We start from the raw sequence: 12451 nt of genomic DNA on the forward strand, positions 1-12451 counted from the left end.
CCACGGAATGGCTGCAGGAGGGGATTGAGAAACCAAAGAAAGAGCTAGAATTCTTGCAAATACAGTAGATCTTTTTATCTCTTTTGATTTTTTCGCTATCAAATCTATGGAAGCACGGTTGCCTCTTTCAAAAGAAGATAGAAAACGGAAGCGGTTAAGACTAATTTCACAGTGGGTAGTAGATAAACTATGGAGGCAGTTACCCGTGGGTGATTGTAATTACAACTCTGGCCTCCGGTTAACGAAAATTAAAGCTCTGGAGGAAGAAGCTGTAGTTACAATCACCCCTAACGTGTAACTAAAGCTTGATATCATGGTATGTATGTTTGGTCTGAAATTGTGAGATGGTGGGTTGTTGCTTGGGTGTGCCATCTCATGTGCTGGTGGTTTAACAAGAAGTTAAAAAATGTGGAGAAAGGCTGCTGCTGGGAAATCAGCTTTTATGCTATAATTTGGTTAGAAAGGAATCAAATCTTAGTTGACAATGTAAAGTTCAAGATAGCCTTGTACGTGGACTAAGATGTGCTTTGACCTCAAAGGGTATTATAAGCAGAATCATTATTATGGAAGCTATATTATTGAAGCTGAAGACGAGGAAAGGGCAAAGGTTCAGTTCTTAGGTGTTTCTTTGGGAGTTATTTTGTCTTGGTTGCTTTTGGGAAGTGAGTTTTCTATTGGGGTCTCATCTTGGTTGGCTTCTTGTCAGTCTCGATTTTGGTTTTCTTTCCTTCTTGGGGCTCCGGGAGAAAATTGATTGTCAGAGTGAGGGACGCCATTTTGTGGGTGCTATTTTGTAGGTGTGTGCTCTTGATTTGATGTCTTATGTTTTTGGTCCTTTTAATTTTTATAATTTGTTTTTGAAGATTAATAAAAATTATTTTTCGCCATTAAAAAAAAAAAAGGATATGCTAAGTAATGATTTCTATCTACGCCGAAGCAATTGATGGGGAATCGGTTGAGTGTGAAGTCGAATTCGACGTTTTTACACGTTTTCTAAAGTTTCGGCATCTCTTGTCTGGATCATACCAAGTGTGGTCCGGATCAGGCAAGAAAAAGCAAAAAACTAAGTTGCAGCATGTCTGGTCTGGTGTGGTCCAGTTTGGTCCATACCAGAGAATTTGGTGGCCTAGTCTGGACCAAACTTACCTATGCGTGTTTTTTGATGTTTTTGAGGGCTTCTCTTGTATTCCTTATAAAAGGCAAAGGATAGGCAGCCTCCATTATAACTTTTTCATCTTTTCATCATATACAGTGAAACTCACCACCACACCGTGGAGTACGATTCAGCAAATTTTACTTAAGTCAGAACCACGTATATCGCGTATCTTGTCCTTTTCGATTGCTTGTTTATTTTTCGCTTGTGCGTGTTCTCTTGCCAGCCCTAACAGGATCCATGTTGATCGATTTGCTTGCAGCGGAATTCAGAGATCTCAGGTTCTCCCTAGCTTTGTTTGTCGATCAACTTGCTTGTGTGAAGAAGCATCAAGAATCTATGCTTTATAGTGTAAATTGTTATCGGAAGCCGTACGTTATACTGGCCGGAGCAAGGCTAGCTGCTGGGATAAGTTGAAGTTAAAGAGCTATGGAAGTCAAGGGATTCAGTTTTGTTTCGATTAGTGTAATATGATTGTTCTGGGTTTAATTAATTAGGTGCCAACCACGAATTAGGGATTCAGTTTTATTTTGCTTCTTCTGGTTCGGTAGGCAGGCTCCAGGCTAGCTGCTCCTTAATTTCGGGTTTTAGGCTGGCATATATGATTGTTCTGGGTTTAATTAGGTGCCAACCTCGAATTAGGGATATATTCTTTGGGTTGTGATGTCGTTTGCCTTTTCTCCTTTAATCATTGTATGTTATTACACCAAATGTAGCTCTCTTTTTATAATAGAAGAATAGATATTATAAACTTGAAAAATAGCAGTTCAGCGATTTTTATAAAAGACAACAATCTAACCTAAACATGTAAATATATATATCGAGACACGTTTATAAAAGTTACACCAAAGATTTTGGCTTCGCTCGTTTAGGTCCCGTTCTGCTAAAATTTTTATTTTTTAAGTATTTATTTTCTGTTTTACGAGACAGATCATTCTCTCACAATACATCACATTTAATTCAAAATACGTACTTATTTTATTTAGTAAAACACACCTTTGTTTACTGCTATTTTTAACCTTCTTTTCCAAAATATTTTAGCTCTACTTTTGTGAAGAAAAAAATTGTCATAGAAAAAGTATTTTCAGTGTATAACTCTAAATCACATACATAAGCAGTGATTTTAGTTTTATTTGTTACCAAAAAAAAAAGTTCAGGTAGCCTTTGAAAGTTAGGTGGGTTCTGAGTTCGTTTGCATCACAAAAGAGAAAAAAGTATTTCCATTACCTGCAAATGTGGATATCAAAAAGAAGTACCAGTTGCTTGGATCTGGGAATTGAGAATTCCAGCCAAACTTAATATCCTTTCCCTGGATTATCATGCATGACTGCCTCCCCACTAACTCCCCATTAGGCTTCGTTCAGTTGCACAGAAATGATAGAAAAAGATGGAAAAATCAAATTTTCTATAGTTTTCTGTGTGTTCAGTTACCAGAAAAGTTGTAGGATTCAAAGTTTCAACTTTCCCATCGGAAAACACTTTCATGCAAAATAGGTTTCACCAAAATGAAGGAATTCTTATTTTCCTTCAAGATTTCTATCAATAGAATACACACAGAAAAATAAATTTCATTTTTCTTTACTTCACTTTTTTTTTTTTTGCTCGGCAAATAGAACTTTTTATTAAATTCGACGGAGTACATCGATCAAAAATAGTAACTATTACGTGAAACTACAGAGCTATATTCAACCAAGATTGGATAGGAACACCTCACTGACTACCCTCTTTGTCTACCTCACCCTACATTTTCACTTTTCGGATCCCATCCAAATATCCTTTGAAGTCCTCTACCGTGTAGAGCTTGATGTCAAATTTGGCCTTCATCCACATGGCTACCTTAGTTTTAATTAGGTCCGCCACCTCCAGAGCCTCAGTTGTTACCCCGTTAAAGATATACCCATTCCTCGTTAACCAAATTGACCATAACGTTGCAAAAAAGCACACTTCCCAAATATTTTTCTCCAAGTTTCGGAATCTATTCCCAAACCACCAACTTGCTAACTCTTCAAATGAGGCTGGACAAACCCACTGGATGTGCCACCAATTCAGAATTTCAGATCATACCACCCACGAAAATCGACAATGTAATAGCAAGTGTTGAGGAGTTTTCACATGAAGGGCACACAAGGGGCATGCAGCCAAGTGAACCTCGGGGTCACATAACATTCTCTACAACTAAACGGAGAGCTCACAGAGGCATGATTCCAGTGTATCCCCTGAGGATACTAATCACCTGTTTCGTGGTTGTTCTAAAGGCTTCTAAGTTTTGGCATAGTCTTTGTTCTACTATTTGGTTAAATGGAAGTCTTGATACATAAGCCTCTCCTGGAATGGATTCTCTTCAATGCTAAATCTAAATCTCCTTTTCATTTGGATATAGAGGTACCTTGGAGCACTGTGTATTAATGGCATATTTGGAAGGCACATATATACTAAAAAATGTTTTGATGATTTGGAAACAACTTCATCTGTGTGCATCAACGGAAGAAGGAATTATTGAGAAGTGGGGGTGCTCTTCATTAACCCGTGTCGATTTAGTCCCCTCGAGATTAACCTGTGTCGATTTAGTGACTCCTCGATTTAGAATGTGATTATTTCATACTTTGCAACATAACTTTCCTATTGATTTATCAAGTAGTAATTCCGAAGTCAATTGAGCTACGGGATCTATTGTCTCATCTGATGTGTACCCGGGTGACCCTTTCTAATTTTGCAATGTTGACATAATATGTTGATATTAATCAAATATTTCTGTTAATTCAATATAACTGCATTTAGATTGTACAATAGTACTGGTACTTCTTTTTGTTTTTGTTTTTCGAAGGGAATAGATTAAAATTACTTTAAAAGATAGAGTTCAAGGTACAATAACAACATAGATATAGAGCCAGATAAAACCTAGGTAATACAACGCCTAAACTAGGTCCTAAGATGCCCCACTCCAAGGGCATCTACCATAACAAATTCCCTGGCAGGAAAGGAAACATTTATGGTAATAATAAGATCTTCTTCCTGTTGGTAACCAAGATGAGCAAGACAGTCCGCTGTCTAGTTAGCTTGCCGAAAAATATGGGAAAAAGTTGAGTTATATACTCCCAGCTGCTAGTCTTCTTGCTTCCTCCAAAATACAGTATGTTTTTACGGATGGTCTAGAGGAGGGCCATCTTTCAGATACTGAATTGCAACACTAGCTAGAGTCAGATTCAATCTTCACATTCGTCATGCTTTTTTCCTAAGGTAATGGGGAGTCCTCTATAAATCGCCCAGACTTCTGTTTCAAGACTGCCACTGCTTGTGGCCTTTCCGTAAAAACCAAGAATAATCCGGCTGCCATAGCTGTCACGGAAAGCTCCCCAAACCCAGACTTATTGCTGAATTCGTAGTAGCACCCATCTGTATTAATTCAGTTTGATTGATTTCACCTAAAGGAGGAAGACTCCATATAATTATACGGCCATGATCGACAAGAATCATTGGTCTGGGTAGCCTCGAAAACCTCCTCAATTTTCAACATGAGGTTTAAAGAGAAACCGTGAATTATATTACCTTGAGTTGTGGAAGACTAAGACCCCGTTCCAAAAACCTTCTTAAAAAATAAACAGCTTATTTCACATTTTCAAACTCAAAAATGAAGTAAATAAAAAATAATTTTTCAAATTTTTTTGCATTGTATAAAAGATCTCATCAAGATCTTCCAAACAAGATCCATATTGCATATTTTTAGATTTCAATAAAACCATAATTTTTGAGCTTAAAATTGCCTTCTTAAAAAATAAGAACTTATTTTGATTTCCGGAACGGAGCCTCAGAAGTTTCAATAAATAAATAAAGCAATTTTTCAGGAGAAAAAAACAAAGCATAAAGCTACGGAGTAATAATAGAATTATCGGCACTAGCTCTATACAAAAAGTGTTGTCCTCTTATAACTGGATGCTACAAAAGAGTCGTCAAAGCTCTCTTCGCAAGGCAGTAGTTGTATAAATTTATGTTTTTTTGATAACTTAGGTGTCTAGATCAGTTTACACGCATCTTAACTAATTTCGGAGGGTCAATCTCACCGTTCACTAATGGGGCTCCCAATTGATGTCAGAGCAAAATTGCATATGGATTGGCCCTAAAGGAGCTTGTAACACTTGAAAGGTTTCAAACTTGAGATTTTAAAAGGAAGCAAATCCCTAAATCTCGTGCCTTAACAATTGCATAAGAGAATAAATTATGTATACCGGCGGTGTAAACATTAGTTTCCTCCAAATCAATTATATTGCGATACATCGTCAAAACAGTGATCCCAATTAACAGAACATTGCGACTTGACACGATTTAATTGATTTAAAGGAAACAAATGTTTACACCGCTGGTGTACATAATTTAAAATGTTATTTATGAGGGAAATATTCAGCTAAAGTTTATGACGATTTTATTACCTCGAATATGCAATGACATACAAAAAAAAATTCTTATAATAACAGACAATGACAAAAAATACCCCAAAAAAATTTGTTAGTTTTCCAAATAATCCTGAAACTGTACAAAAAGTAGAAAGTCTGAGGCATTGCCACTTCCTCAGTTGGGCTGGTTGGAAATGCTTTGTTTGGGGAATTTGACACCAAATTTGAAAAGGCCCAACTATTCAAAACTTAAGAACTGGAGCCCAAAACTATATTGGGCTGGCCCAACGCTGTGAGTACAGCAATTCTTTGTTTTTTGTTTTCTTCTTTTGAACAAGAAGTACAGCCATTCCATAAATGTATTTTGAAGGGTTTAACAACAATTTTTGTTTTTAATCCAAGAAAATCTTGTTCTATACTATCTATAGCAATAATACATTCGTAAAATCATTTTAATCTCTCTCTTTTTTCCCTTCCAAATGTCTTGCATAGTACCGGTAGATGCTTTGTATAGAATGAAGGTAAGCATGCATATGTTAGAGACTTAGAGAATCAATAGTGGAATAAACAAATGTGAATAATCAAAACATGCCACATCATATTTTGATTATTCATTTAAAGGTTGCTAAAGTTAGCAATGTTAAATCCCATATTGGTTATTTTTTGCCCATAATCAAAACCAATGGGTCCTCCAAACTTTTTCCCTCCATTTCATACATATTTTTTTAAAAAAGAAGGAAAAATAATAATTTATGTTAGAAACAATTTAAAAAAAGTTTTATGAAACAAAAAACAATTTTTCAAAAAATACACTTTGTTCACTTAAAAAATGTAAATACAATTTTGAGAAATTTGAAAGAATTATATTTACACAAATAGTTTTGAAATTTTAAAAACTATAAATACAGTTTTTTTAAAACATATTTTGTGTAAAAAGTTTTCTATAAAAGGGTTTTGAAATTTTAAAAACAGATTTTTGAAAAACACACTTTATTTACTTATAGTTTTTAAAATTTTTGAAAAAATTGTTTTTTGTAAAAAAAAAAAAAAGTTTCTGAAAAAGACAGAAAAAAAATCTGAAAGTTACAGTTTTTTAAAATTATTTTTTGAAAACATTGTTGAGAGAGAGAGAAGGTTTTTGTGTAATGTTGGTGTACTTAATTGAGAGATAAAATTTGGTTATTGACAAAATATTGCTAGCTTTGATTATTGAAGAGCCAAAATTTGATGAGTTGTTAAGAAGTTGCTAGATTTGATTATTCCAATGTGAACACTTTTTTGATCCACGTTGCTAACTTTAACAACTTTTTGTTTTGTTTATTCCACTGCGAATGCTCTTAGAGTTAGTCTGGTTGTTCAAGATTGTTGTGCACAGGGTTCCTCAATTAATATATTTTATGTTGGTAAAATAACAAATTGATGAATATATTTGTAATTTCATCTTATAATTAGCAAAAAGGAATGTGTTTGCATAAAAAGATGGTGTGAAAATTTAGCACTCAAATACATAAATTAGACAAAAGCCTCATTATGAAAGAGAAACTAATTTTCACGCTCCATTTTTTACTAATGACGCTCCAATTTTAACTTGAAGTTACTAGTAACTTCATGAACAAAGTGAAGCGCCATTAGTAAAAAGTGGAGCGCGAATATCAATTTCCTTATGAATGTCTAGAGTAATTTTATTGAAATACTATTTCAAATTTATCAGATATAATTGAAATATTCAAGAAAATTAATACTATAATTTTATAAAATCGAGTGGGACCTGTGCTCCTATGGCTCCCACTTGTATCCGGTTATTACATTTGCTGTGCAGTTACCTAGAATAAGGGGAATGCTAGGTACAAAGAAAACTTACCCCGAAAACAGCAATCAATGGTTGAGAATCACTTTGATGATTGTATCACACACATCAAAGTGAATCTCAACCATTAATTGATCTTTTCGGGGTAGTTTCGAGGTAAATTTTCTTTGTCCATAGCATTTCTGATTAAAATAAGTACTTATTTTTAATTAAATGTGATATATTGTAAAAGAATAATCTGTCTCATAAAGCAAAATATAAGTACTTAAAAAATAAGAATCTTAGCAGAATTAATAGGGCCTCAAAATGACTTTTTTTTTGTTTTTATTCAAAAAAAATTGTATTTGTTAATTTTGCGTCAAATTTTTGTGACTTTTTAATTCATCTCGTCGAGAGTAATTAAAAAAGTAAAAGAAAATTGATCGAAACTCATAAATTTTTAAAAAAGACAAAAATAAGTTAAAAAGCGAAAATTATTCAATACTCCCCGTAGTATATGAACAATACACTCTCTTCTCTCACATTACATGTGAGATCCACACATAAGACATATATAGGGCTCACATTTTATGTGAGAGGAGAAAGTATACTGTTCAATAATTAAGACTATTTTTTTTTAATATTTTTTTCTTTATTCATTAAATTACGGGTTTTTATTTTAATTTTTTACCTTTTTAATTCCTATTACTGAAACGAATCAATAAGTTATAAAAATTTGACACAAAATAAACAAATGCAATAAAAATTTGAATAAAGACTAAAACAAAAGTAAGGAAAAAAATTACACCCTCCGTCCCTTTTTAAATGTCATGTTTCGTAACTCCAACTTATTAAAAAAACTTTATTATTATACTTTATACATCAACTTTCTCTACTTATCCATCATCATTACATTTTTACTCACTAACTTTTTAAAATGGAATATACTTTTAGAAACAAAATAGATAATGCACAAACTTTTACCCACTAACTTTACAATATGAACACTTATTAAAGAACAGCCCAAAATAAAATACTAGATTCAAAATAAAAGACGAAGAGAGTACTTAACTTCCTTATTCAAAATCACCCTTTATTTGAACAAATTTCAATCGTGCCAACCGCAACCCAGTATGACAATATCTGAGAGTGCCCCACGGTCTCTTCTTCCATGTGCCCTCCACGGTTCCAGTTCCACCCACACTGTGAGAGTGAGACTCTCCTCCTCGCATCACTAAACACCAATTCGCTCTTCAAATAAAAATTGAACAAAAACAAAACATCATTCCATTCATTTATATTAGCGTTTGTGCTCGTTCGATATACGAGATAAAAAAAAATTCATTGGTTTATTTTCAGTTCCGTGCATCGAACAGGCAAAAACGCTAATAGATAAAAAAAAATAGTTTAATATTTAATCCAATTTCGTGTTCGATACACGCTAGTATTGGTCTCATTCTATATACTGAAAAACATGTGATCGATAAAATGAATTTGGAGTAAGTCTAGTAGCATAGAATAATTTCTCTCTCTCCCTCCCTCTCCCGCGTTCCGCTGCCCCACTTTCCCACATTTTTCTCTCTCTCTTTATGAACGAAAAAAAAAAAGAAAAGAAGTGAAAAATCCAGAAAATTAGAAATAAGAGTTTGAAGGCTTGTGGGGGGTAGATAGATAAATAGAAACTCCTGGATACTTGCCAAAAGGAAATTCTTTCCACCTCCAAAATTTATTTGATGTGAAGCAACAAGGGAACAAGAGCAGTTTCGCCAAATGCCAACCACCATCATCACCACCACCACCACCACCACCACCACGGTAAGTCAACAGAAGAAAAAGAAAAACAACCTTCACAAACTTTGTTCGACATTTTTGATTGAATTGGAAATCGCATATATATTTATATATATATATATATATGCACACCACGAATCAGGCGAGAGATCTCTTATTTTGTTAAAATGCGGGACTTTCATTTTCAGGTCAAATTTTGAAAATCCGAACCGTTCAATGTGTGCAGAACGTGATTTTAAGGGTCTCCGCATGAAATCAGCAAAAAAAATGACCGGGAAGGACTTCATCCGAGCAGTTTTTTTTTTAACCGTTCAATGAAAACTGCTCGGATGAAGCAATTCCCGGTCATTTTTTTTGCTGACTTCTCGCGGGGACCCTTAAAATCACGTTCTGATCACTTTGAGCAGCTTGGATTATCGAAATTCAATCGGAAAGAGGAGTCATTTTATTAAAATGCGGGATACCTCACCGGAACCTGACTCTATATGTGTGTATATTTATCGTCTCCAATCCAACAGATTACTATGGTGCGAGTTCTAACTCATTCATTATTCGGTTAGGATTGAATAGAGAACATTAAATCCGGACGGAGGGAGTAACCCGGGAGAGAAAGTAGAAAAACCGTTTGCCTTCTTCTCACGGGTAAATCTTGGATATCTGCTCGAAGCCAGAACTCATGGGGGAGAATCCAATTTCAGGAAACAAGCAAATGTTTTTGATTCTCACTAAACCCTAGCATCTATCTACCATTTGGTGAGCAACTCCTCCTCTTCCTCCTTCTTTGTTCGACTTGCATTTCCGCTTGACCACTAAACCCTAGCAGTAATGATGATATGTTGTATCGTAAAATATCATTGCGCACACAATCAATCTCCATGATAGTCAGAGAGAAACAGTGTTTTTAGATGAAATCTTGAAGGATCCAGAAAGGAAATACTTCATTATCTCTAATTTGTTGTTGAAAGAGTGAAAACCGAGTGGAAAATTTTCAAAAATTTTCAACGCCATGGTTACCCCTCTCTCTCACATGGGGTGGGACCCAAGCATATATGTGGCTCACATTAAATGAGAGGGCGTTACAAATAACCGTTGCATTGAAACTTTCTATCATATAGAGGACTCTGTACTAAATTCTGTGTGTATTTGTGTGACAGGGAGAGAGGTAGAGAGGGAAGGGAAGGCACTATTATTTGGCAATTCTAGATGAGTATCAGTATCACTTTCTTGGTCAATTTTCGGTTTTGGTTATTAATCTCGACGGAACCCAATGTTTACAATGAATTCTTGAAAACCCAGAAAGGAGAAGGTGTTTCTGAAAAGAGGGTATATTGTGGAGAGAGATAGGAGGGGTTTGTACAGAAGTTAGTAGTAGTATGAAGTTGCTCTCCACTGTAATTACTGCATGCAGACACTTTAGCTCCAAAACTCCATCCAGAAACCCGAAATGGACTCGCAACAAGAAGAAAAAGAGTAAGGTGGATGACCCTAAAACCTCTGAAAGGACTAGAATTACATGGACTGACGAACAGTCACGAGTCTTGGATGCAATTTCCAGTGGCAAGTCCGTTTTCATTACTGGATCTGCGGGAACTGGAAAAACTCTATTGCTACAACATATTATCCGAAGACTCAAAAAGCTCCACCACCGGTCTAGGGTTTTCGTGACTGCTTCGACTGGATTGGCAGCTTGTGCTATTAAGGGGCGGACCCTTCACTCCTTTGCTGGCATTGGACTTGGCGAGGACGATCGCCAGACTTTGCTTCTTAAGGTTATCTCCAATAGGTGGGCTTATAAGAGGTTGACTCAAGCTAGGGCTTTGGTGATCGATGAAAGCAGCATGCTTGATGGTGAGATTTTGGATACTCTTGAATTCATTGTGCGAGAGGTGAGAGGAGGTGAAGAGCACAATTCTGAAAATAAGGTGTGGGGTGGAATACAGCTAGTTGTAAGTGGGGATTTCTTTCAGCTACCGCCCATTGTCAAGCGAGAGAATCGGAAGGAATTTGCATTTGAAGCAGATTGTTGGGGTTCTAGCTTTGACATGCAAGTCGAGCTTACGAAAGTTTTCAGGCAATCGGAGGCTAATCTTGTCAAGTTACTTCAGAACGTCAGAAGAGGGGAGGTGGATCGTGAAGACTTGGATCTCCTTAAAAAGTGTTGCACAGAAGCAGAACCGGATTCATCTGCAGTTCAACTCTACCCGAGGAATCAAGATGTTAATAGAGTGAACAAGAAGAAAATGGAGGACCTAAAGAAGCCTACTTATATTTATCATGCCCATGACAGTGGTGAGGATCCTTGGTTGGGGCAACTTAACCAGGGGATTGCCCCCGATGAACTTCCACTTTGTGAAGGTGCGAGGGTGATGCTCTGTAAGAATTTAAGCACTCGGCATACATTGGTGAATGGTGCTACGGGTACAGTTACAAAGTTTCAGTATGATGATGCAGGTGTTTCAGACTTGTGGAAGACAGAGGAGCGACCCATGGTGCCAATGGTTAGATTTGATTCGGGGCTGGAGGTGGTTATTAGACCAGAGGCTTGGGTAATAGTGGAGGGAGGTAAGGTGGTTGCCTCGCGAAAGCAGTTGCCTCTGATACTGGCATGGGCTTTGAGCATTCACAAGTGCCAGGGCATGACCCTTGATAGCCTTCACACTAATTTGTCTAGAGCTTTTGGCTTTGGAATGGTCTACGTTGCACTTTCTCGCATTCGAACGTTGGCTGGCCTTCATTTGTCTGGATTCAAGCCCTCAAAGATTAAGGCGCACCCTAAAGTTCTTGAGTTCTATCAGAGATTTTCTCAAAAGCAAGATAAGGGAGGAGAGGATGGTGGTGTCTGTGAGGATAGAAGTGGCAGCAGTGATGTAGTATGTGTTTCAAACAAGACAACCGGTAAAGACGACGACATAAATTCAAGCCTCATCTTTCGCTGTAAGCCCAACTCATCCCTAGTGATTTGGTGTAACAGTATAACCAAGAGCAGAGAACGAGGGGTGACTACTTGTTAAGTTATATGCGCTCCAATTGGTTGAAGCATTGTTGGTGAAGTTTGAAGAGTGTTTTTGGTGGCAAGATGAATTGCCTTAAGCTAACCTGGAAAAAAGTCAAGATTTGATGTTTTTCCTTGGTATATAGGATGTTAATCTCCTAATCTTGCCTCTAACGTCTGTTTATTCATCTCTATTTTTCGTGGTATTTGATGAATTCAACATGTTTATCGAATTTGACAGGGCACATAACATATCATGCAAGAAGCTTTAGTATTCCAGGAAATTAAGGTTAACATTGTAGCTCTTTAAAACTGCAAGGGTTTCTTCATATGCAGTGATA

The 12451-nt window shown here is 36.2% G+C and overlaps 2 protein-coding genes across 3 annotated transcripts in view; one reads left to right on the top strand and one right to left on the bottom strand.

Annotated features, from left to right (window-relative positions):
* The window catches only part of LOC131329932 (uncharacterized), a 76886-nt gene that overhangs the window by 46776 nt on the left and 17659 nt on the right, over positions 1-12451 (bottom strand). The gene's annotated exons all lie outside the window — the stretch shown is intronic.
* LOC131329944 (ATP-dependent DNA helicase PIF1-like) lies at positions 9648-12316 on the top strand. Of its 2 annotated transcripts, none has more exons than XM_058363387.1 (2): positions 9648-9871; positions 10273-12316. In XM_058363387.1, exon 2 carries the CDS (start codon positions 10492-10494, stop codon positions 12127-12129), a length of 1638 nt encoding a protein of 545 aa, XP_058219370.1. In that variant the 5' UTR covers positions 9648-9871; positions 10273-10491; the 3' UTR covers positions 12130-12316. The 2 variants fall into 2 exon arrangements, with proteins under 2 accessions (XP_058219370.1, XP_058219371.1); XM_058363388.1 differs by having other exon boundaries at positions 9666-9871; positions 10277-12316.

The sequence above is a fragment of the Rhododendron vialii genome, chromosome 6a (genome assembly GCF_030253575.1).
Source record: "Rhododendron vialii isolate Sample 1 chromosome 6a, ASM3025357v1".
In the NCBI taxonomy this organism is placed as follows: domain Eukaryota; kingdom Viridiplantae; phylum Streptophyta; class Magnoliopsida; order Ericales; family Ericaceae; genus Rhododendron; species Rhododendron vialii.